Source organism: Mobula birostris, chromosome 1 (genome assembly GCF_030028105.1).
Source record: "Mobula birostris isolate sMobBir1 chromosome 1, sMobBir1.hap1, whole genome shotgun sequence".
Taxonomy (NCBI): domain Eukaryota; kingdom Metazoa; phylum Chordata; class Chondrichthyes; order Myliobatiformes; family Myliobatidae; genus Mobula; species Mobula birostris.
Genome location: NC_092370.1, coordinates 236,467,946 through 236,492,912, shown reverse-complemented (window position 1 = coordinate 236,492,912; position 24,967 = coordinate 236,467,946). Strand labels below are relative to the sequence as shown.

Here is a 24,967-nt window from a genome sequence, read left to right as displayed (position 1 = left end):
AATGCAATGTTGGCATTCATTTCTAGAGGAATAGAGTATAGGAGCAGGGATGTGATGTTGAGGCTCTATAGGGTGCTGGTGAAACCTCACTTGGAGTACTGTGGGCAGTTTTGGTCTCCTTATTTAAGAAAGGATGTGCTGGCATTGGAGAGGGTACAGAGAAGATTCACTAGAATGATTCCGGGAATGAGAGGGTTAACATATGAGGAATGTTTGTCCGCTCCTGGACTGTATTCCTTGGAGTTTAGAAAAATGAGGGGAGACCTCATAGAAACATTTCGAATGTTAAAAGGCAAGGACAGAGTGGATGTGGCAAAGTTGTTTCCCATGATGGGGGAGTCTAGTACGAGAGGGCATGACTTCAGGATTGAAGGGTGCCGTTTCAGAACAGAAATGCGAAAAAATTTTTTTAGCCAGAGGGTGGTGAATCTATGGAATTTGTTGCCACGGGAAGCAGTGGAGGCCAAGTCATTGAGTGTCTTTAAGGCAGAGATTGATAGGTATCTGAGTAGCCAGGGCATCAAAGGTTATGGTGAGAAGGCGGGGCAGTGAGACTAAATAGGATAAAATGGATCCGCTCATAATAAAATGGTGGAGCAGACTCGATGGGCTGAATGGCCTACTTCTGCTCCTTTGTCTTATGGTCTTATGTTTATTGATATCTGCATTTGCATAGTTTGTTTACAGTTACAGATCCTGATGTTTACAGTTACTGTTCCATAGATTTGTTAAGTATGCCCGCAGAAAAAGAATCTTGGGGTTGTACGTGGTGACATGTATGTACTCTGATAATAAATTTTACTTTGAACTTTAAAACAGAATTTAAATCTTTATATTTGTGAGCTCATGAAAAGTCTAAGCATTTGGGTGTGGAAGAAACTCATTTATATTGAGAAGAATTAAAATTCCCACTGCATTGGATGATATCTGTGAAATTATGCAGAAATGTACAATATGTCTGAATTTTTTGCAGTTTCCTCTCCAGAAAAGGTTACTATCCCAGCTAAAATGAGTGCTCCAATCTGTTCAAATATGGCAAGTGGACTATATGCCATCCTTGCCACTTTGCTAAGGAGGTACATATAATGTTTAACACTTGCACTCGGTATTTAATGACATAAGCAACAAAACATCTGCTAAAGTGGGTTGGGCTGCATCTGGTGGGATAAAGGAATAGTCAACATTGTGGATTCAAACTTTGCGTCAATATCTTACCCAGAATGAAGAAATTATTGTGATGGTGAAGAAAATACATAGTGGGTGTTATTGACTAATGAAAAGTTATGTAATGAAGTCATCAGCAAGGCATAAAGTAAATTTTATCTACTCAGTAAAATATGTAATCATACATATTATTTGATTCTGTTATGTAGAATGTGAATATTATTTATTTTAAGTTATATGCTTTAGAATATGCACTTTAATGAACTGCAGGACTATTGTAGTGTTCTCGTGCAGTGTGTTGAAACTCTGACTAAACACCAAGTTAAACCGGAGCCAATGAAGACAGAGTCGTAGTAAGGTCAACCATTTACTGTTCACTCTTCCACATTAACGTCGTATGGTGAAAACTGTTGATTAAAAAAAAACAAACATATACAGCGTCTGTTTCATTCACGCGCACTCTCTTCTTTTAGCGAGTGTCTCCTGCTGCCCCGAGTAGCGGGCGAGGGGGTCGCCTCAAATAGCCATTGAGCTCGAGCCGGCCCCATGTTTGAAATTGAAAAGCCGGCACACGCACCGTCCCAACCGCCGCTTCCTTAACAGAAACTGCGTTAATATTTTTACTTCAAATACATTCTTATGAACTTACGCATTGCTTCTATAATGCTTCTTTGTGGGTAGAAACTGAGCTCTTCACGATCATGCTGCATGCATGGCACCCACCTTCACACCTTCTCCGAACCGGAGGTTACACATAAGTCGCGGTGAAACCGGAGGTGACATCATCACATGCCGCGATATACCATAGGCAATGGATTTACCTTTGTTATACTGTAACATAATTATCAACCTTTAAAAATAGTTACAAACAAATCATTTAAAACGCAAACCCAACAAAGTAATATAAATGCCTTAAGGGCAACACAACTATTAATAAGTTGTTTATTCCATGTATATGTAAATTTTATTTTTATTGTAATTTTAAATTATGCTAAAGACTATCACAAAAGGGGTACCCCTACATTTGCTGTTGCCAGGACTTTGGAATAGGAGAAGGATTATGATGTTTTGTTTTCTCTTGAGGACTTTGTTTCTTTGATTGAATGAAAAGACTTTTCCTTCCATCTATAGTTGTGGTAAGGAATGAAGGGCTATGAGGTTTGCAGGACTTTACTCTCTACGAAGTTCCATTGAAGCTACTCCTTTTGCTGCAGTCAAGATCTTGTTGTGTTTTGTAATAGAGCAGTTCCATATTTTGAATGTTCAACTGTGTCCATACACCACAAATAAACAGGTAAATATCAGGTTTCCTGGTAATGGCCATTCTGTGCAAGTGCTTAATTCCACTTAGAGCAGTAGATGACAAGTTAGTTGATTGTAGATAGGGGCAATCCTATTTCTCTTTTTTTTTTGGCAGTGTGTCAGAATTGAGGCTAATCTGCTTTCATTTCAGTTTTATATTTTCAGAAAGGCTGAAGAATCCTGTGAGGGATCTGGAACTTAACAGGGTGATTAAATGGGTTATTAAGGATGCTGTTTGCACTCTCCACACATTGCTCATGGGTCTTGTAGGAATGCAGATAGGTATTTAATGCCAAGACAACAAAAGATACCCTGTAATTATAACTTTCACTGACTGTAGATATCCTTAGGCAAAATTGTAAGTGTGTGTCCTGAGTAGAACTATGAGGTTTTATTGTGATCTAGGAAGAGTTAGCAAATTTGGGACCAAGTCAAACCTGGAGATAGAGGAACAGCTTAGTCAGCGTGCAAACGCTTAGTCAGAAGGTTCAAGAAGCCTCTTTAAAGGAGGAAAGAAATGGGTAAGTGAAACTTTGCCCTTGGACCGCAAGATATGACTAGCAGTGGTGGAATGATTATCTGGGGATACTCCAGAATAAGGGAAGATGTCAGGAAATTTTATTTTATATTTAAAAGAAAACTTGGGTACTTTTCAATACACAAGGTGCAGTATTGATATAAATTTATTGGTATAGCTGGAAGAGATTATAGAATTGGAATTGTCAAAGCCCTAGAGAGATTTAAAAACAAATAAGAATTTTAAAACTAAATGGATACCATTGAAAGTCTATTGCTGTTAGGGGCATATCTAGGTTTTTATATAAACTTCTGATGTTACCTCATTTTTATGAAATAAATCTGTATATGAGATAGAATGTTTCCAGAAATTGGATGGAAGCTGTAATCGGATGTTCACAGAGATTTAACAAAATGACACTCACATCAGTGAAAATCAATGATGCAGAGGTGGTAAAATGCCGCCTCCTTCTCTCAGTTCCTCTGTCGCTGTCACATTGACTCTCAGGATGAGGCTTTTCATTCCAGAACTAATGACATGTCCTCCCCCTTCAAAGAAAGGGACATCCCTTCCTCCATCATCAACACTGCCCTCACCAGCATCTCTTACATTTCATGTAATTCTGCCCTCACTCCATTCTCCCGCACCCCACCGGGGATAGGTTTCCTTTTATCCTCACCTTCCATCCACCGGCCTCCACGTCCAGCACATAATTCTCTCCAACTTCTGCTATTTCCAATGGGATCTCACCACCAAACACATCTTTTCTTTCCAACCCCCTGCTCTACTTTCTGCTTTCCCTAGGGATCACTCTCTTCTCTATTTGTCTCTCCCCATTGACCTCCTTCCTGATACTTAACCTTGCAAACGAACAAGTGCCACACCTGCCCCTACACTTCCTCCCTCGCTACAATTCAGGGCAGCAAACAGTCCTTCCAGGTGAGATGACACTTCACCTGTGAGTCTGTTAGGGTCATCTATTTGTATCCAGTGCTCCCAGTGTGGCCTCCTATATATTGGAGAGATCAGACGTAAATTGGGAGACTGCTTCACCGAGCACCTATGCTCCGTCCACCAAAAGAAGCAGGATCTCCTGGTGGCCACCTATTCCTCTTCTAATTCTATTTCTTGAAGTTCTGGTAATTGCTGTCCCCCTCCTTCAACATTCCTCATTTCCTTTTCCCTCTCTCACCTTATCACCTTATCTGCCTATCACCTACCTCCAATGCTCTTCTCCCTTCCCTTTCTTCGATGGTCTTCTACCCTCTCCTATCAGATTCCCCCCTTCTCCATCCTTTTATCTGTTTCACAAATCAACTTCACATCTCTTTACTTTATCCTCCCCCCCCCCCGTTTCACCTATCACCTTGTACTTCTTCCACCCCTCTCCCCCCCCCCCCCCCACCTTCTTAATCAGACCTTGCATCTTTTTTTTTCAGTCTTGATGAAGGGTCTTGGCCAGAACCGTCGACTGTTTACTCTTTTCCATACAGGCTGCCTGGCCTGCTGAGTTCCTCCAGCATTTTATGTTTGTTGCTGGTATAGAGATGGAGATGGTTGTGAGCTTCAAGCTCTTAGGGGTAAACATCACCAGTAGATTATACTGGTCCAACCACATAGGTCCAATGGCCAAGAAAGCGCAACAACACCTCCACTTCCTCAGAAGGTAAAGGAAATTCAGCATGTCCCCATTAACCCTTACCAATTTTTATAGATTCACCATAGAAAACATTCTGTCCGGATGCAACACAGCTTAAGCATTCTGGAGGAACTTAGCATGTCAGGCAGCATCTATAGAGCAAAATGAACAGTTGATATTTCCGGCCAGGACCTTCCATCAAGACTGGAAAGGAATGGGGCAGAAGCCAGAATAAAATGGAAGGGGGAGAGGAGGAGCACACTAGCAGGAAAAAGGTGAGTCCAGGTAAGAGTGGGTAAGCAGGTGTATGGTTGAAAGGGAATGAGGAGGAGTTTCTTTAGTCAGAGTGGTGAATCTGTGGAAGTCATTGCCACAGGTGGCTGTGGAGGCCAAGTCATTGAATATATTTAAAGAGAAGACTGATAGGTTCTTGGTTAGTCAAGGTGTCAAAGGTCATGGGAAGAAGGCAGGAGAGGAGAATGTGGTTGAGAGGGAGAATAAAACAGCCATGATACAATGGTGGACCAGACTCAGGCTGAATGGCCTAATTTTGCTCCTATCCTTCATGGTCTTATGTTGCAAGAAGCCAGGAGGGGATAGGTGGAAGGTGCAAAGGACTGAAGGAGGAATCTGATAGAAGAGGGCAGTAGAACATCAAGTGAAGGGAAGGAGGTGGTAAACCAGAGGGAGGTGATTGGCAGGTTGTGAGTGTGGGGGAGGGGAAGAGAAGGGCTAAGTGGGCCACTGGAATGAGTGAAAACAAAGTGGGGGAGGAAAACTGAGGGGTGTGATTAGCAGAAGTTAGAGAAATTGATGTTGATGCTGTTAGGTTGCAGACTACCAAGTTGAAATATGAGGTGTTGCTCCTCCAACCTGAGTTTGGCCTCATCATGATTGTAGAGAAGGACTTGGACAGACATCTCAGTATGGGAAAGGGAAGTGGAATTGAAATGAGTGGCCAAGCTGTTGCAGTGGATGAAGCAAAGGTGCTTGATGATGTAGTCCCTGAATCTGTGTTGGGTCCCACCAGTGTTTGGAGGCCACTCTGGGAGCATCAGATATAATAAATGACAGTGACAAATTTGCAGGTGAAGTGCTGCCTCACCTGGAAGGAGTGTTTAGGGGGTCTGAATGGTGGTGAGGGAGGAGGGAGCATCTGCAGAATCTCTTGTGCCTCATAGCTTGGTATGGCCATTGCATTGCTCAAGAAAGTGAGAAACTGCAGAGAGTTATGGACACAGCTCAGTCCAACATGAAATCCATCCTCTCCTCTATGAACTCCCCTTACAACTTTTGCTGCCTCAGAAAAGCAGCCAACATAATGAAAGACCCCCTCCAACCCAGACATTCTCTCATGCCCCTCACCCATCAAGAAGACAACGCAACCCCAGGCTCAAAGGTAGCATTTGACCCATTGTTACAAGACTCTTGAATTGATCTCTTGTGTGTTAAAATGAATTCTTGACCTCTCAATCTACCCTGGCATAGCTCCTGCACCTTGTAGTCTCTCTGCTTTGTACTATCTTTGTAACTGTAACTGTGACACTACGTTATGAATTCTGTTATTGCTCTCTACTTTGTTTTATCTCTATACCTTTGTATTAAGTTCAGGAAGCTTTTTGGTTGATGCTTTAATGAGGAAGTTAGACAGAGAAAAAGCAAATGTTCAAAGTCCAAAAGTTCAAAGTACATTTATCATCCAAGTATGTATAAATTATACAACCTTGAGATTCATCTCTTACAGGCAGCCACAGAACAACTCATTTAAAAAAAGAGCAACTAACACCCAATGCTCAGAGAGAGGGAAAAAACACATTCTATAAACAATAAAAGCAAGCAACAACATTTAGCAAACATTGAGAGCAACAAGTAGATCCAGCCTGACCTGGCCTGACACCTTGCCTTTTCAATCCATCTGACCCGGTGTTTAAATCATCAAAACACTGTTTCGTTCCCCACACTAGGACGTGGGCCCTGTTGCAATGATTTGCTCTGGGCCTAGACCCCACTGCTATGTTTCTGCCTGTACCCAACCTTTCCAAATTGTCCCAGTGCTTAGATTGATCAGACTTCACTTGGTTGGGCACGTGGCCAAGTGGTTAAGGCGTTCGTCTAGTGATTTGAAGGTCACTAGTTCGAGCCTCAGCAGTGGCAGCATGTTTGTGTCCTTGAACAAGGCACTTAATCGCACGTTGCTTTAGTCTGTGCGAAGAGTGGCGCCCCACACAGACTTCCAGTCTGCGCCTTGTAAGGCATGAAAATGCCCGATGCAGGCCTCTCATGGTCTAAGTCGACGTTCCCCTCCTTGGGTGGATGGGCTCCAAACTCTGCTTCGTATGCCATGACTCCATCTTGAACATGCCTCGTCCTCACTCTGACTTTGCATCGCATCTGCACGCCTTGCCCCTTGGGTCAGCTTCGCTTTCACTTGCCTCTATTATTCGTGATGATTGTTTACCACAATTTTCCACAGAACAAAGTATTTAGTTGTATTTCTTGCTTTTTTGACTGCCAGTAAGTTGATGCCTGTCTTCAGTAGCACCATCTAAAGTAAAATCCTCAAATTGTGGGTCTCCTGTTGCAGATAAATGAAACTAAAAATAAATCAGGTGGCATTCTGTTGCTGGAAATCTCAATTAAAAACAAACTACTGGAAATAATCAGTGTTTTATTTTCATCTGAAATGTTTCATTTTATCATAATATTTGCATGTACATTAGTGAACTATAAAAATTACTTGCATATTATTGCTAATTTGTTAGCTAATTCACCTACAAAATTCAAAAAAAAGACCTTTTACATATTCTTTGAGCAGTGATGCATGAAACAAGTAGGGTACATGCTCAATAAGGGGAATCCAATGACACATTGTTCATGTCTGTTAATTCTCTGACACATCCTTATAGCTAAGATCACAGGATGTTAAGACTCCGATCATCCATTGTGAACATAGAACATCTTGACATAATTCAGTTTTTTAAAATTTTAAGTCCATGACTTATAAGTTCAATTTCAAGTTTATTGTCATTTTAACCATATACATGTCTACTGTAAAACAAAACAACTTTCCTCTCTGGACCAAGGTGCACAACGCAGTACATATACCTCACACACAATACATAAAGTAATATTACCACAAGTAAACTGACAAGTAATAAGGTGAATTTATGACACAATTAAAAAGTAAACAGTATAATGCTAATGGTACTTCATACATAGTGAGACCTAGGTGGTGGTAGGGTGTTCAGCAGTCTTGCAGCCTGGGAAAGGAACCATGTTAACTTCTGACATTTATTCCCTTTATAGTTCTAATCAATAATTTTGACCTTTCTTTAAGGATCATGGAGTAAATATTTGCTTCTGCTAATGAGTATCTATTCTTAAAGAAGATAGTGTTTTTGTCAGAGACTAATAATTAGCTCGTGTGGGCACGTGGCCAGTGGATTCGACTAGCGACCTGAAGGTCGTGAGTTCGAGCCCCAGCCGAGGCAGTGTGTTGTGTCCTTGAGCAAGGCACTTAACCACACAGTGCTCTGCGATGACACTTGTGCCAAGCTGTATCGGCCCTTGCCCTTCCCTTGGACAACATCGGTGTTGTGGAGAGGGGAGACTTGCAGCATGGGCAACTGCCGGTCTTCCATACAACCTTGCCTAGGCCTGCGCCCTGGAGAGTGAAGACTTTCCAGGCGCAGATCTATGGTCTCGCAAGACTAATCGATGCCTTAAAAAAATAATAATAATTAGCTTGTATAGGAGTTCCACAGGGTGGAAATCCTCAACTCAGTCATCTTTGGATGCAAGTAGAAGATAATATTTCTTTTGTAATGATATTAGACATTGATATTAGACAAGAAGTAAGCCAAACACTTTTGTTCTGTTAAGTTCTAATTATATTTGTATGATTGTCAACCCATCTTTGATTAGTAGTTTAACTGGGTTAGGAATATTTGTGATACAGTCCTAAGTATTCCTAATGATTCTGTCTGGCATTAAGTTGAAAAGGATATTTCAGCTTCTTTTTGACAGTACAGTGTTTGAAGATATTAGTTAGTATTATTCTGTGGTTTTGATTTTTCATAAATTGTTACAGATTTTGCAATTAATAATACTGTATCCTTAAAAGGCAGCATTATGTAACAGATGTGGTGGATTATTTAATGATTAGTCCCTGAGTTTGTGTGATTACCCACTGATGGCCTCCACGTCTGTTAATTTCCAGAACCCTGAGGCAAATGAGTTGGAGGATAGATTTTTGGGGAATGAGAAGAGGCAAGGGAAAGAGAAGAAGACATTCAGTAAGCAGGACAAGGGTCATACAAGACAAGAAGGAGGTTTGTGTTGAGGTGGTTGGAGAACAGATCATATGTGAATAAATGGGTGGGGCTCCAAGAGATCTTCTGTATGGGTTGCAAAGGTGATGCTATGTCAGGCTAACGAAACTGATAACTTCAATCAGATGATAAATCAAGATAGCTGAAGACATTTGCAGCAAGGGTGAAATCAGTCAAGGGAAATAAAAGAAGTTGGACTTTTCAGACTCATTATTGTAGAGTGATGGCATTTATGTGGAAGCATAGAACAATTCTCGGGTTAAAACCTGGTTCAATGCTAGTACATTTATGTGATAGAATCTTGTGTAAACCATATCGTACAAGCATGCACTTTACCATCATTGTGCCAGCATGTAACGCACAGAAATATTGATAATAATTTTGGCTCTTGGTATTGATTGTTAGTAGTTTAAAAGAGAAACTCAAATTCCTATAAATTTTCTAGGAGTTGAATTAGTGTTTCTTTTCTGGATATTTATGGTGACTGTCTTGGAGAAGGTATGAACTTCAACAACTTAGACAGCCTGGCAGGCAACCGTAAAAGTAATTACTGCCTTCCTGTTTGAGGACAAACAATGCATGTTTTATTGGCTCATTATTATTGTCTTATTTTTCTTTGATACCAGATTGATAGTGGTCTTCAATAATTATAATTAAACCATTTGCTAAATTTAGTCATTTCTCAACAAAGTGCAATGGAGCAAATAGCGTAATAGATTTAAATTAAAATATATTATAGGAGAAGGCAAAGACAGAACAATGTTTAGTATTGCACAGAATAATGAGATTTTGAGTTTTCAGGGTGAAGCATGAATATATAGAAGCACAGATTCAAAGTTTTGATTAAGTAGAATATTATGGTAATATCTAGAGAGGAAATTCTTGGGGCATTGTCCAGTGAGGCAGAGATCAGAAGGTGGAATGGTGTAATAGGTTGACCAAAAGTAGACATTAGAAGAGCAGTTAGGGAAATTGGAGAGAGCTGGAGGACTAATAAAGTTGATCATTCTATTGTATTTCTTTATTTTAACAAAATAAAAGGTGAATTTCAAGGTAATATGTATGTACTTCGATAATAAATTACACTTTGACAATGGCTGATAAAGGATATTGAGGCTTTGGTCAGAAGAAAGAAGCTATAGGCAGTTAGGATCAAGTGAATCCCTTAAAGAATATAACAGATATAGGAGAACACTTCAAAAAGAAATCAGGAGGGCTATAAGGTTACATGAGATATCCTTGGTAAATAACGTAAAGGAAAACCCTAAAAGCTTTTATAAGTATATTAAGGCCAAGTGGTAATGGAGGAGAGAAAAGGTCCCTTTCAAATGTGTGCAACACACATTAAAGTTGCCGGTGAACGCAGCAGGCCAGGCAGCATCTCTAGGAAGAGGTACAGTCGACGTTTCGGGCCGAGACCCTTCGTCAGGACTAACTGAAGGAAGAGCTAGTAAGAGATTTGAAAGTGGGAGGGGGAGGGGGAGATCCAAAATGATAGGAGAAGACAGGAGGGGGAGGGATGGAGCCAAGAGCTGGACAGGTGATTGGCAAAAGGGATATGAGAGGATCATGGGACAAGAGGCCCAGGGAGAAGGAAAAGGGTTGTCCCATGATCCTCTCATATCCCTTTTGCCGATCAACTGTCCAGTTCTTGGCTCCATCCCTACCCCTCCTGTCTTCTCCTATCATTTTGGATCTCCCCCTCCCCCTCCCACTTTCAAATCTCTTACAAGCTCTTCTTTCAGTTAGTCCTGACAAAGGGTCTCGGCCCGAAACGTCGACTGTACCTCTTCCTAGAGATGCTGCCTGGCCTGCTGCGTTCACCGGCAACTTTGATGTGTGTTGCTTGAATTTCCACCTTCCGCAGAATTCCTTATGTTTGCCTTTCAAATGTGTGGTCATTTATTTATGGTCAAATAAGGTAACATGCCTTAATGACTACTACTGAGTAACTCAGACATCCACATTCAAGAGGCTGGTCATGGCATATGCCAACTGCAGTTGCCCAGGCAACATCAATCCACAATAATGTGCCTACTACAGAACCAGGTTCATGGCGGATGCCATCTCCCTGGTTCTACTCGTCTATGAGCATCTGCATAATCGAGACACCTCTGTCAGATTACTATTTGTTAACTACAGCGACACTTCACCTGTGAGCCGGCTGGGGTGATATACTGTGTCCGGTGCTCCTGATGTGGCCTTCTATATATTGGTGAGACCCAATGCAGACCGGGAGATCATTTCGCTGAACACCTACGCTCTGTCCGCCAGAGAAAGCAGGATCTTCCAGTGGCCACACATTTTAATTCCACATCCCATTCCCATTCTAATATGTATATCCACGGCCTCCTCTACTGTTAAGATGAAGTCACACTCAGGTTGGAGGAACAACACCTTATATTCCGCCTGGGTAGCCTCCAACCTGATGGCATGAACATCGACTTCTCTAACTTCCGCTAATGCCTCACCTCCCCCTCATTACCCATCCGTTATTTATTTTTATACACACATTCCTTCTCTCACTCTCCTTTTTCTCCCTCTGTCCCTCTGAATATACCTCTTGCCCGTCCTCTGGGTGTCCCCCCCCTTGTCTTTCTCCCTGGGCCTCCTGTCCCATGATCCTCTCATATCCCTTTTGCCAATCACCTGTCCAGCTCTTGGCTCCATCCCTCCCCCTCCTGTCTTCTCCTATCATTTCAGATCTCCCCCTCCCCCTCCCACTTTCAAATCTCTTACTAGCTCTTCCTTCAGTTAGTCCTGACGAAAGGTCTCGGCCCGAAACATCGAATGTACCACTTCCTAGAGATGCTGCCTGGCCTGCTGCGTTCACCAGCAACTTTTATGGGTGTTGCTTGAAATTCCAGCATCTGCATATTTCCTCGTGTTTGCGGTGTTAACTACAGCTCCTCCTTTAATATTGTAATTCCAAGTAAACATATTTCCAGACATCTAGACCTGGAACTCAACACCTCCCTTTGTTAACACGAGGAAATCTGCAGTTGCTGGAATTTCAAGCAACACACATAAAAATGGCTGATGAATGCAGCAGGCCAGGCAGCATCTACAGGAAGAGGTACAGTCGACGTTTCGGGCCGAGACCCTTCGTCAGGACTAACTGAAAAAAGAGATAGTAAGATATTTGAAAATGGGAGGGGGAGGTGGAGATCTGAAATGATAGGAGAAGACTCCCTTTGCTACTGGATTCTTGACTTTCTGATCAAATACAGTATGTGTGCACTTATTACCTGTTTTGCCACATCCTTTTTTTTCCCAGTGTTATGAAAATTCTGTTATTGTAAAAACAATAGTTGGACAAAATAGAAAATATTGCAATATCCAAGTTTATGGTACACATGGAAATATGTTTTTCCATGTCCACTGGAGTGAAATTTAATCATGTGGATAATTTTTGGAAATGATTCTGAAATTCTTGATTATTTACATAACATATTTTTTAGAATTTTTAAGTATAAAATTCCAATTTAAGCAAATAATTTGATTCTTAATTAAAATTTTAACATCTTAAGTTTTATTTACGATGCTTTTCTCCCCCAACAGTCAACAAAATAATTATGGACAGCATGTTAATACTCAGCAATTGACAGGAACATCACGTATGGTGAAACACTTATCAAATGGAAATGGACAGCTACTGTCTAATTCAGTATTTGACAGAAATGGACAGGCACAGGTTCAGAACCGTTTTGCTACAAATGGACAAGTAATAGCAGAAAATGAAAATGCACTACCACGAGGTGAGTGACAGAAACAAATATGTACTTTTAATATCATTTGATATTTATATTACAACTTCACAGGCATAATCTGATAAACTTTACAAGACCTTTTTCAAATATTTTTCCCCTTCAGCTGGCCAGTTTGTCACATGAATATTTAAAATTACAAGCATACAACCTGGTTTCACAGCAATGCTAATTCTTACATTGCTTCTTTCTGAAGCAGTAACAGCTCATGGGTTCCTAAAGCATGCACCATTTTGATTTACAAAAGACCACAAAAAGTCCTGAAAATAATCACCAAGCCAGTGGAAAGTTGCTATTCTGAGTTATTAATTTTTCATCAGAATTGGAGTACTTAAGATTTAAACTATGTTTGAGTTGCAGAGAACTCATTAGGTCTATGTTCTCTTCTGCATAAATTGTTACAGCATCCACTATTCAGTTCTGCAACTTGAAATAAATTATGAAACAAGTCAAATGTGACTAAAATTTGCATCCATTTTTGGCTGGTTGATGAGTGTTGTACTTATTTGCAATGTTATTTTTCAATATCAAGCAGATGTATATGCATCATTCATGTTCTCTGATACATTCTCAAATGAAGTACAATTTTTATTATGTATTATAATATATTCAACTAATGTACTTCAAATGAATAATGGCAGCTAGATAACTACAAGGATTGCCCATCACCCTGATTTAGATCACTTTGTAGATATCTGTTTTCACTTTGACATGGAAGAGTCTTTTTCTGTTGGTCAGTGTCAAGAAAAAAGCCAAATTAAATCCTCTGATTCAGTGTTGTAAAACAACAAAACATGAAAACTTCGGGGGGGAGGGGCGGTGGTATAAATACTTTTTATGGGCACTGTATATCCATTGAGTCACATATCATGGAAATAAGCCCTTCTGCTCACCAAGTTCATATTAATCAGCAAGCACCCATTTAGACTAATACATAGACATTAGCAAGACCTTTGACATAACCCAGTGTGGGGAGCTGGTCCAGAAGGTTAAGTTGCTTGGCATTCAGGGTGAAGTAGATAGTTGGATTCAACATTGGCATATTGGGAAAAACCAGAGAGAAGATTGTTGTCTCTCTGATTGGAGGCCTGTGATTAGTGTTGTTCCACAGGGATCAAAGCTGGGTCTGTTGTTGTTTATCATCTATATTAATGATTTAGATGTAAACATGGTAAACTAGATCAGCAAATTTGTGGAAGACACCAAGACTAGGGGCATAGTTACAGAAAAAAGGCAGGAGAATGGGGTTGAGAGGGATAATAAATCAGACATGATGGAATGGAGGATCATCGATGGGCTGAATGGCCTAATTCTGATCCTATGTCTTATGGTCTTATTGTAATGGGCAGTAGGGAAGGCTAGGAAGGCTCTCAATATTTGCAAATAGATCTGAACCATCAGAGAAAACGGTCCGAAAAATAGCAGATACAATTTAATGTAGATAATGTGAGATGTTGTAATTTTTGAGGACACACCAGAGTAATACTTTCACAGTGAATGGTAGTGCACTGAGATGCACAGTAGAAGAAAGGGATCTGGTAATACAGATCCATTGTTCCTTGAAAGTGGCATTACAGGTGGATAGGGTCATAAAGAGAGCCTTTGGCACATTGGGTTTCATAAATCTAAGCATTCAATACAGGAGTTGGGATGTTATGTTGAAGTTGTTTAAAATTTTGGTGAGGCCGAAATTGGAGTATTGTGTGCAGTTCTGATCATCTACCAACAGGAAAGATATCAATTAGCTTGAAAGAATACAGAGAAAACTTTGAAGATGTTGCTGGGACTTGAAGGCCTGAGCCATAGGAAAAGGTTGAATAGAACAGAGCCTGGAACAATGCAGCACAGGATCAGGCCCTTCAGTCCACAGTGTTGTGCCAGACCAATTACGTTAGTATTTACATGGCCAACTAATTTTTTCTGCCTTCTAATCAGTTAGGACTTTATTCAGTGGAGTGCAGGAGAATGAGGGGAGATCTTAGAGGTATACAAAATTAGGAGGGTATAGATGGTGTAAGAGCACTCAGGCTTTTTTGCTTGAGGTTGAGCGAATCTAGAACTAGCAATCGTATGTTTAGGGTGAAACATGATATGTTTAGGGTGAAAGGTGAAATATTTAAGAGGAATCTGTGGAGGACCCTCTTCACTCAAGAGTGTGGTGAGACTGAGGAACAAGCTGCCAGTGGAAGTGGTTGATGCAGATTTAATTGAACATTTAAGAGCAGTTTGGACAGATACATGGATAGGTGGAGTTTGGAGGGATGTGGTCCACGTACAGATAGATTGGACTAGGCAGAAGATCAGGATGACACAGATTAGGTGGGCTGAGTACTTAATGACTCTATGAAACCAATCCTATTTTATTCTCCACACATTTGGTTTTATCTACCAAAATAAATGAGTTCACATTTTTTTCTTGTAGCATTTCACCTGCCATGTCTTTACTCATGCACTTGTAAGAATTGCGGTAAAGACTTCCTGCAGCTACAAGACCTGAGAGTTAAAGCATCCTCCTGCAACTGTATTTTCGACTTCGTAATCAGCAGACTGTAATCACTAAGGATAGGCAGCAATACCTCTGCCATGATTATTTTCAACACGGGTGCTCCACAAGGTTGCATCCTTAGCTCACTATTTTGCTTCATGTATGCCCATGACAGCATGCCCACATTCTGCAAGTTTGCAGATAACATTATAGTGGGCGGTATTTCAAATAACAATGAGTCAGAGTTTAGGAAGGAGATAGAGAGCTTACTAACATGGTGTCATGACAGTAAGCTTTTACTCAATGTCAGCAAAACAAAAGAGATGACTTCAGGATATGGGGCAATGACCATGTTTCTGTCTACAGCAATAGTGCTGAGATTGAAAGGGATGGAAGCTTCAGATTCCTAGAGTGAACATCACCAGTTGCCTGTCCTGGTATAAACACGTTAATACTACGACCAAGGTAGCTCACCAAAGCCTCTTATTTCCTAGAGATCAAAAAGATTCCTGTTGACCCTTATTGATACACCACAGAAAATATCCTACCAGGACATGGATGCATCATTGTCAAGTATAGCTGCATCAGAGTTGTAGAGACAGCGCAAGACATCATGGAATCCAGCCTCCCCTCCGTGGACTCTGTCTGTACTTCTCACTACCTCAGAAAAGCATCCAGTATAATCAAAAATACCATCGACACTAGGCATTTTTTCTTCTCTTCTCTCCTCTCCCATCAACAGAAAATACAAAAACCTGAAAGCATATACCACCAGGCTCAATGACAGCTTCTACCCAACAGTCATAAGACTTGAATGGTTCCCAGGTACAATAAGGTGGAACCTGGACTTCACAATCTAACTCTTTATAATCTTGCTCCTTATTGTCTACCTGCATTGCATATTCTCTGTAGCTGTTATCCTTCATTCTGCATTCTGTTATTGTTTTTATCTTGTTCTGCCTCAATGTTCTGAGCAATGAATTGATCTATATGAATAGCATGCAAGACTAGCTTCTCACTGTACCTCAAAACATGTGTCAGTCATAAACCAATTCCAATTGTAAAAGTATCCTCATTGTTACAAAGTACAGAAACAACCTCTTGGCTCAGTGATATTATGAACATATCTTTAAATGTATCCTTCATTAATCCTCTTTTCTTTAATTCTTCCATATTCTTAGCAACTTCTTCAAACTCTATCACGTGCCTACACAGTAAGGACAATTTTCAAAGGTAAATTAACTGCTAACTAAAACTTATTTGTGATGTGGAAGGAAACTTGAGATTATAGAGACCATTTAAGCTCTACACAAGATTGTACCTGGATCTTTAGAGCTGAGGCAGTAGCTTTTTCAGATATGTCACTGTGCTGCACATACTGCCTTTTAACTTTATATCATCAGCATACTATGAAATATTATACTTGATAAAAGCAGACACTATTTTCTAAATGTGGAGAAAATTCAAAAATCAGACATGCAAACAGTCTTGGAGTCCTTGTGGAGGATTCCCTAAAGGTTAACTTGTAGGTTGAGTCATTGGTAAGGAAGGCAAATGCAATGCTAGCATACATTTTGAGTGAACTAGTATGTAGGAGTGAGGATGTGTTGCTGAGGCTTTATAAGGCATTGGCCAGACCGCACTTGGAATGTTGCAAGCAGTTTTGGGCCTCTTATCTTCTTTAAGAAAGGATGTGCTGGCATTGGATACAGTCCAGGGGAGGTTTAGGAAAATTATTCCAGGAATGAAAGGGCTAATGTATGGGGAGTGTTTGATGGCTCTGGATCTGTACTTGCTGGAGTTCAGAAGAATGAGGGTAGATCACGCTGCAACCTATCAAATATTGAAAAGCCTGGATAGAGTGGATGTGGAGGAGATATTTCCTTGTGTGAAGGGTTCTAGGACCCGAGGGCACAGGTTCAGAATACAAGGACATCCCTTTAGAACAGAGATGAGCAGGAATCTCTTTAGCCAGAAGGTGGTGAATCTGTGGAATTCATTGCCATGGATGGCTGTGAAAGACTCAAGTCACTGAGTATATTTAGAGAGGATGTTGATAGGTTCTTGATTAGTCACAGCATCAAAGGTTACAGGAGGAACACAGGAGAATAGGGTTGAGATGGATAATAAATCAGCCATGATAGAATGGCGGAGCAGTCTCTATGTTCTTGTAATGCCCTGGTTAAGATTTCTACTACTAATACTGCAAGGTATTTCATTTAATATCTTTCTGTAAAAGCAGTGTGTCTTGCCGGTAGAATGTTTCGGTTTTGGGTAAAGGTAAGGGGCTATGACGTTCAAGTTAGGAATGTTGTGTCAGCCAATCAGGATGGTGGAATTGGGAGAAGGTTCTAGAGAGAGCTGGGCAGAGGGGTTTGTGATGGACACTGGTGGGGTTCGTGGTCTTTTGGCAGGAGATGTGGAGAAAAGATGGGGAGAGACAGCCTTAGGATTTGATCCAATGGGAAGATGCAATTTCAAGGAGTGCTTTGCAAGGTGAAGGAGTCCAACATGGGAAGCTCTACCGCTGATTGGCGATGAGAAATCAACGCCATAACGGTTATACCTAGATTTGGAAGATACGAGCTCCAATGTCATGCGCACATTTAGACACGTTTAACTGTAATGGGCCCTTTTTTTTTCTTTCACTTAATTACTCTTTGATAAAGCTGAAATTAGTAAATGTACTTTTGTTATAATTTTATGCGGTGTATGATCGGTTATTTTTTGCTGACTGATAATTGTGTATGGATAGTTTTTTTCAGAGCATTTGCTCAAATCGGGCTTCTGTTAATTGGAAAATCCCAACTTTCCTATTTGGTTGAACCACAAATCACACCAACCCGAGACGTGGCTGTTAGCTGTCTACTATCGAGCCAAGTTTGTTTACAGGCCCGGTGATTGGGTCACACTCCTATGTCTTATGGCTTTATAAATTTCCTAATCCTTACCATAAATATAGATTGTGGGGTCCCATCATCGAGCTCTGCAGCACTCTACTTGCCCAACATCTTAGTCTGCAATTGCCCTCAATACTATATGCTGTAGTGTTTAATAGGTTAGGGGCGGTATTCAAGAGAATTCACGTTGAGTCTCTTAAGTGGAAGTCAGTTTCTTAAACAGCTGTTTCTTTGCGACTGTTTAGATGACGCTTCATGGCTGTTTCATAGAATCATGTTCGATCTGCAAAAGGGAACCTGAATTTTCAGCTGCCTGTCACTTTATTTTTCCATCCAACTCCTATTCTGATTCCTGAAAATTGTCTCCAACACTAATCTGGCCTAACTTACTATAAGTTTAAGGAACCACATCAGTTCTATTTGATATATTAACTCAATATGTTTAGTAATCATATAATCTAGGGCTGTATCTCACATTACCAGCATTCAACAGTCTTTCTTCCTCCTCTACTGAAGTTTCAGATTCCATTCCATCAGATTTCCATTTTCACAATCCCCTCTTCCAGACCTAGGTAGCTATTCATTCTTAACATCCTCTTTTTCAGTTAGTGCTACCATAATTTGTGTCTTTCAATCCCTTATAGCTTTAACCTTCCTTTTTGTTCTTTCCATCCCTTCAAACTCTCTACAACTGGAAACTAGTTTTAATCAATTGTCTTTTATGAAAATTGGGAAAAGTTATTGACCTAGAACCTATAGTGTGGTGGCTAGAATTGCACACAATACTCAAGTACAGCTTAATCAACATTTTGTACAACTGTAATGTGGTATTGCCATTTATATACTTAGACTCTTGCCTGATGAATATAAGCATGATAAGTGTCTTTCTCACTGCCCTGTGTACCCATTTTCTCACTATCTACTTGTACCCCAAAGTCTCTCCGTTCAACAACAATCCCTCGGGCCTTGTCATTCACTGTGCATTCCCTGGGCGAGCTTAACTTTCCAAAATGCATCACTTCCCGGTTATCTAATTTGAATACCTCTCTAAATATTGCCACGATGATCTTCCAAATACTCTCTTAACGCAACGTCTGCTATACTTGAAGCATCAGTGCTCTCAAACATTGACTTGGCAGTCCTTTCCATCTCTCACCTACATTTCTGTATAAGCTATAATATCTCAATTCCATGTTTTGTGCTCATCTGCTTAACGTTGAGTTTTCTTGCATTGAAGTAAATACAGCTTAGCCTGTCAGACCTTCCATATTCATTTCCTGCCAATCTGACTTGATTGCTCTAACCTCAATATTTACTTCAACTACTACTTTAGGTTTGATCCTCTACCAGATTAGATTAAACTGACCAGAGTAGCTCTAACAGGTCTTCTTGCAGAGATATAAATCCCCCTCCAATCCAAGTGCTACCTGTTGTTCTTATATAGTTCACATTTGTTGCAGAGATGATCCCAATGATCCAAGTAGCCTTTGTGCCTGAAATACCTCTTCAGCGACATACTCATCTGCTCTACCTCACTATAATTACTCACCCCGTTCAGAATATCCTACACTATTGGCCTCTATTTCAAATCTCTTTTATATATGGCATCATACTTTTGAAGTGTATCATGTATTAATACCCACAATGGTCAAACTAGGTCACTCTAAACTTTTCAAAGCTTTAAAAAAAAACTGTTGAATCCTTTCTGAAACTTATAACTTCTCAGTTTAGTTAATAAAATTAGAACCAGAGATGTGTATACTTTGATAATAAATGAATGTTTGAACCTTTGAAAACCAGCTGGATCATTCCCATTTATTTTGCATTGTTGCACAATGTCAGTAGAAATTTATAGACAATTTGAATGATTTTTTAAAAATTTCACACATTTACCATTGTTTCCGCACGTATGTATGCATACATTTAGTATGTCACATTAGCTCCTTTTTTGCAAAGTCACCGGTGGTATTGTGGGCTGGAGGGCCTGTTTTCTTGCTGAACTTTCCTAAAGCTTGTTCAGTTAAATTAATCATTTATAATACATGATTTAACTGAACAAGCTTTAGGATAGTTCAGCAGAGAAACAGGCCCTTCAGCCCTCAATGTTCTGCTGAACTAAGTAAGTTAGTAATCAACTGGCTAGCTAAACTAATCTCTTCTGCCTACATAATCAATATTGCCTTTAATTTTCCTTACATTCATGTGCCCATTTCAATGTCTTTCAAAAGCTTCTAATATTTCTGCCTCTACCACCACCCCAGGTAGCACATTCTTGGCAGCCACTACTCTCTCTCTAAAAAAAAAAGTTGCCTTAACATCTCCTTTGTTTTTACCCCCTCTCACCTTAAATGTATGCCCTCTGCTATTAAACATTTCAACCCTTGGAAAAAGATATTGTCAGTCTATCTATGCCTCTCATGATCTTATTAACCTCTATCAAGTATCCCCTCAGCCTACCAGCACTCTAAAGAAAGCAACCCCAATTTGTCCATCCTCTTATTATAGCACAAACCTCTTCTGCACCCTTTTCAAAGCCTCAACATTCTTCCTATAATGGGGCAATTAGAGCTCCATGCAGTTCTCCAGATGCGGCTTAACTAGAGTTTTATAAGGCTGCAACATAACTTCCTGACTATTGAACTAATAAAGGAAAGCATGCCATATGCCTTTGTAAGCATCTTATCAACCTGTGCAGCCACTCTCAGGGAGCTATGAAATTGGACCCCAAGATCCCTCTGCTGATCAACACTTCCAAGGATCTTTAACAGTTTACTGTCTCTTTGCATTTGACCTACTAAGGTGTAACACTTCACATTTGGCAGGGTTAAGCTCCATCTGACATTCCTCTGCCCACATCTGCAGCTGATCTATATCCCATTGATTTCTTTGCCAGTCTTCTACATTATCAACAACATGACAAATCTTCATTTCATCTGCAAACTTATTAAGCCACCCATCTACATTTTTCTCCAGGTCATCTATGTACATGACAAACAACAGAGGTCCCAGTATTGAACCCTGTGGAACACCACAGAGCTCCAGCTAGATTAAGTCCTTTTAATCACTACCCTCTGTCTTCTATGGGCTAGCAAGTTCTGAATCCATTCAACCAATTCATCATGAATTCCATGCATCATAGTCTTCTGGAATTGTCTCCCATGAGGGACCTTGTCAAATGCCCTACTAAAATAAATGTAGACAACATACACAGCCCTATCTTCATCAGTCACCCTCGTCACCTCATCAAAAAATTCAAAACACATTGGTAAGGCACAATTTGCCTCACACAAAGCCATACTGGCTTTCTCCCAGTGGGCAATGGTTTTCCAAATGTTCATAATCCTATTCCTAAGAATTCTCTCCAGTAAATTCCCTATCATTGTCTTGAGACTCACTAGCCTATAGTTTCTAGGATTATCGCTTGTTCCCTTCTTGAATAATGGGGCAACATTAGCTACTCAGCAGTCTGGTGGGATCTTGCCTCGGGCCTCAATACACTTAGCAGTGATCTCTCTATCCTCCATGTCCTTCCCCTTGTTAAATATTGATGTAGAGTGCTCATTAAGGACCTTGCCCACGTCTTCCATATCCAAACAAATGTTCTCCTTGAATGGTCCTACCCTCTCTCTAATTATCCTCTTGCTCTTGATCTATGTATAGAACGCCTTGGGATTCTCTTTAATCGTACTTGCCAAGGAATTTTAGTAGCTTCTCCTGGCTTTCCTAATTCACCTTCTTGGTGACATAATATTATAATAAATATGAAAATACTTTGGCCATCTAGAAACTGTTGATTAATATATTATCTCTGAATTTCATTTTGAATACTAAGAAGATAATTGAAATGCATGGTTTAATATCAGTGTTTGATCTGTTCGAAACTAAATTATACATGCAAAAAAAATCATTGTCAAATACATGTCTGAATGTAAACTGTAAAAATCGATTGGCAGTGATAAGGTCAAGTGTGCATTTTACTTGGATCTAATTTTTGAACAGCTAGACAGTGTGAAGATTATTTTTGATATATATTAGTCATATTGGATATGATTTGAATTTTGAGAGCCTTTGTACAATATGAACATTATCAATTTTCCGCTGTTTTGGTGGCTTTTTTTGTTTGGTACAATGTTAACAGTCAACAATCTACATATCATCATACTTGACATCTTCTCTAATGTCTACTTTGTTCCATGGCAAATATTTTTGCACACTATCTAATTTTCTGTTTTCATATGGCATTAAAACTGCCTGTAAGGAGTTTGCACATTCTCTCCATCGCCGTGTGGATTTCCTCTGGGTTCCGGTTTCCTCCTGCAGTCCAAGGACATACTGGTTGGTAGGTTAATTAGTCACTGTAAATTGTCCCATGATTATGCTAGCGTTAAATTGGTGGGTTGCTGTGCAGCATGGCTCAAAGGGCCAGAAGGGCCTACTGTATGCTATATGTCAATAAATAAATCACTTTGCCAAGCTTTTCAAGTTTATATTTTGCTTATCTTCTGAACTTGTTATATCTTGCAGGAGCAAATCTGACAGTTAATGTAGGAACAATAAAAATAATCTTCACACCGACAATTTGCAAACGCCAGTGCAGAAATGGAAAGTGTACCAACAATTGTAAGAAAGGTGATCCAACCACCCTTTACAGTGAAAATGGTTATGGTCCTGTGTCCAAATCTGGCTTTCGGATCTGTAAGTAAAGATATGGTTACTGATTTTTGTAAAATATAAAAGTCTTAATTTATTTATAGCTATATTCAGAATTGTAAACTACTGGGCAAGTAACCAATTGCAATAGGTGGCAATTCAGTTGATCCAGCAGATTAATTTGTAACTTCAAACTAAAATGTTACAACGTTTGATCAGACAGTTAAGGGCAGTTAAAGGCAAAATTAATTTGGTCAAACATTAGACTCTTATCAAAAGCCCTTTTGTAAGACGAGATATTTTGAGATTTGGGTCTCATTTACTTATTACCAACAAGAGGAATCAGCCTTTGCTTGAAGCCCTCCAGCAAGAAGAGAAGGTTAAGATGGAGGTAAAGTGGAGTAGGAAGAACAAGTGGGAGAAGAGGAGGATGTTGGTAATGTGACAAAGAAATAGCCTCTCTTGATGTATCTTGTTGACTGTAGATCTTTTAAAAGACCTCACTCCACTAGCTTTATTCCAAAGTATGGCTTTTGTCTTCAATAATCAAAGTCCCATGTTGAGAAGTTGTTGCATAATGAAAATGTTATACTTCAATGGACTTAGACTAGTACTCACCTTTGTAATCTGTAATCACTGTCCACAGTACAGTAAAAACAGCAAATAGATTGTGCTATGTTCATCAATATATTCTGAAAGATATGCCATCCTTCAGGCCATATGATTCACAAGGCATGGAAAGAAGCTTTTCAGCCCACCAAATTTACAATATAGACACATACTACCCTCTCCACATACCCAACAATCATCCCTACCCGACCTACACTTGCCAACCTACTAGTGGCAATTTATAATAAGCAATTAACCTAGCAAACCACATATATTTGATATGTGGGAGGAAACCACAGAACTGAGGGGAGCATGGAGTGCTATTTGGGATGGGCAATAAGAACCCATGCATTCCCTGAAAGAGCATACAGATTCTTTACCGTAAACTTAAATGGTCAAAATTGAATCTGGGTCACCAGGGCTATGAGGCAGCAGCTCTACCAACTCTACTCTATAGTAATATTCTATACATTGCTACACGAATATACTTTAAAAGAATTCCATTTTTTCAGCCATACATTTATAATATTTCTTTCTTTATGAAGGTCTCAGTCCAGGTAGTTTGAGAGATAGATGATGTGCCCTTGTGATAGGTGGTGTTGATAGTGTTATCACATAACACTTACAGATAGTCTACTCGTTAATTCTCAGTTTAAATTTTTCAAGAACTACAATTCCAGTTTTCCTTAACAGACCTAGTTTAAATATAAACAAAGGAGGTGAACTCCAGAAGTGAAGTGAGAGTGAGTGCCCAAAGTATCAAGATGGCATTTGACTAAGTGTTACATCAAAGCACTTGGGTGGAGTTAAACTTACTGGGAATCAAGGGGAAAATACTCAATAGCTAGAGTTACATCTTGCATAAATGAAGGTGTATGTAGTTTCTGGAGGTCAGCTATCCCAAGACATTGCTGTAAAAGTTTTTCAGCTCAGTGTCCTAACCTCCTTCAGCAGCTTCAACAATGAACCTTCTTCCATCATAAGTTCAGAAGTGAGTAAGCATGCAGATGATTTCACAATGCTCATTTCCATTTGCAACTCCTCAGAAAATGAAGCATGTATGTAGTAAGCGTGAGACCTCATTCAGGTCCATACCTCATTTGACATTTTGATAACTGTAATACAAAATACGTGTCACACCACTGCTGAAACTCCAAAAATGGAGAATGTAACCTACCCCTGTCATTCAATGCTATTATCATTATTGTATCCCTGCCTCTTGATACTTGGTGGTCACGAGTATCCAGAAACTTAACTGGATCAGACACATAAATATGATAGCTAAAAAAAGTGAAAGTTATCATATTGTGTCATCAGGTCATGTAGCACAGAACCTGGTCCTTGAGCCATTATGTTCAGCTGACTGTTGCACTCATCTATATTAATCCCATTTACTTATATCAGGTACACAAGTCTTAAAATCTTTAGTGAGTGATTAACTATCTGGATCTAGCATTTTAAAGGGTCACGTGGAATACTTTTCCAGCTTCAATTGGTATTTAAGTTCAAGTTCAAGATTATTGACATTCAACCATACCATGCATATCGCCAAAGGTGCACAACACAGTATGTGTAACTCATACACCTAGCACATTAAGTAATA

General features: G+C 39.9%; 1 protein-coding gene across 4 annotated transcripts in view; it reads left to right on the top strand.

Moving 5' to 3' along the window:
• The window catches only part of LOC140205944 (latent-transforming growth factor beta-binding protein 2-like), a 496,450-nt gene that overhangs the window by 128,974 nt on the left and 342,509 nt on the right, over positions 1-24,967 (top strand). For all 4 annotated transcript variants that reach the window (XM_072273854.1, XM_072273862.1, XM_072273844.1 and 1 more), the window contains 2 exons: positions 12,515-12,711; positions 22,630-22,800. In XM_072273854.1, coding sequence (XP_072129955.1) covers positions 12,515-12,711; positions 22,630-22,800 — 368 coding nt within the window. The remainder of the gene's footprint in view (positions 1-12,514; positions 12,712-22,629; positions 22,801-24,967) is intronic.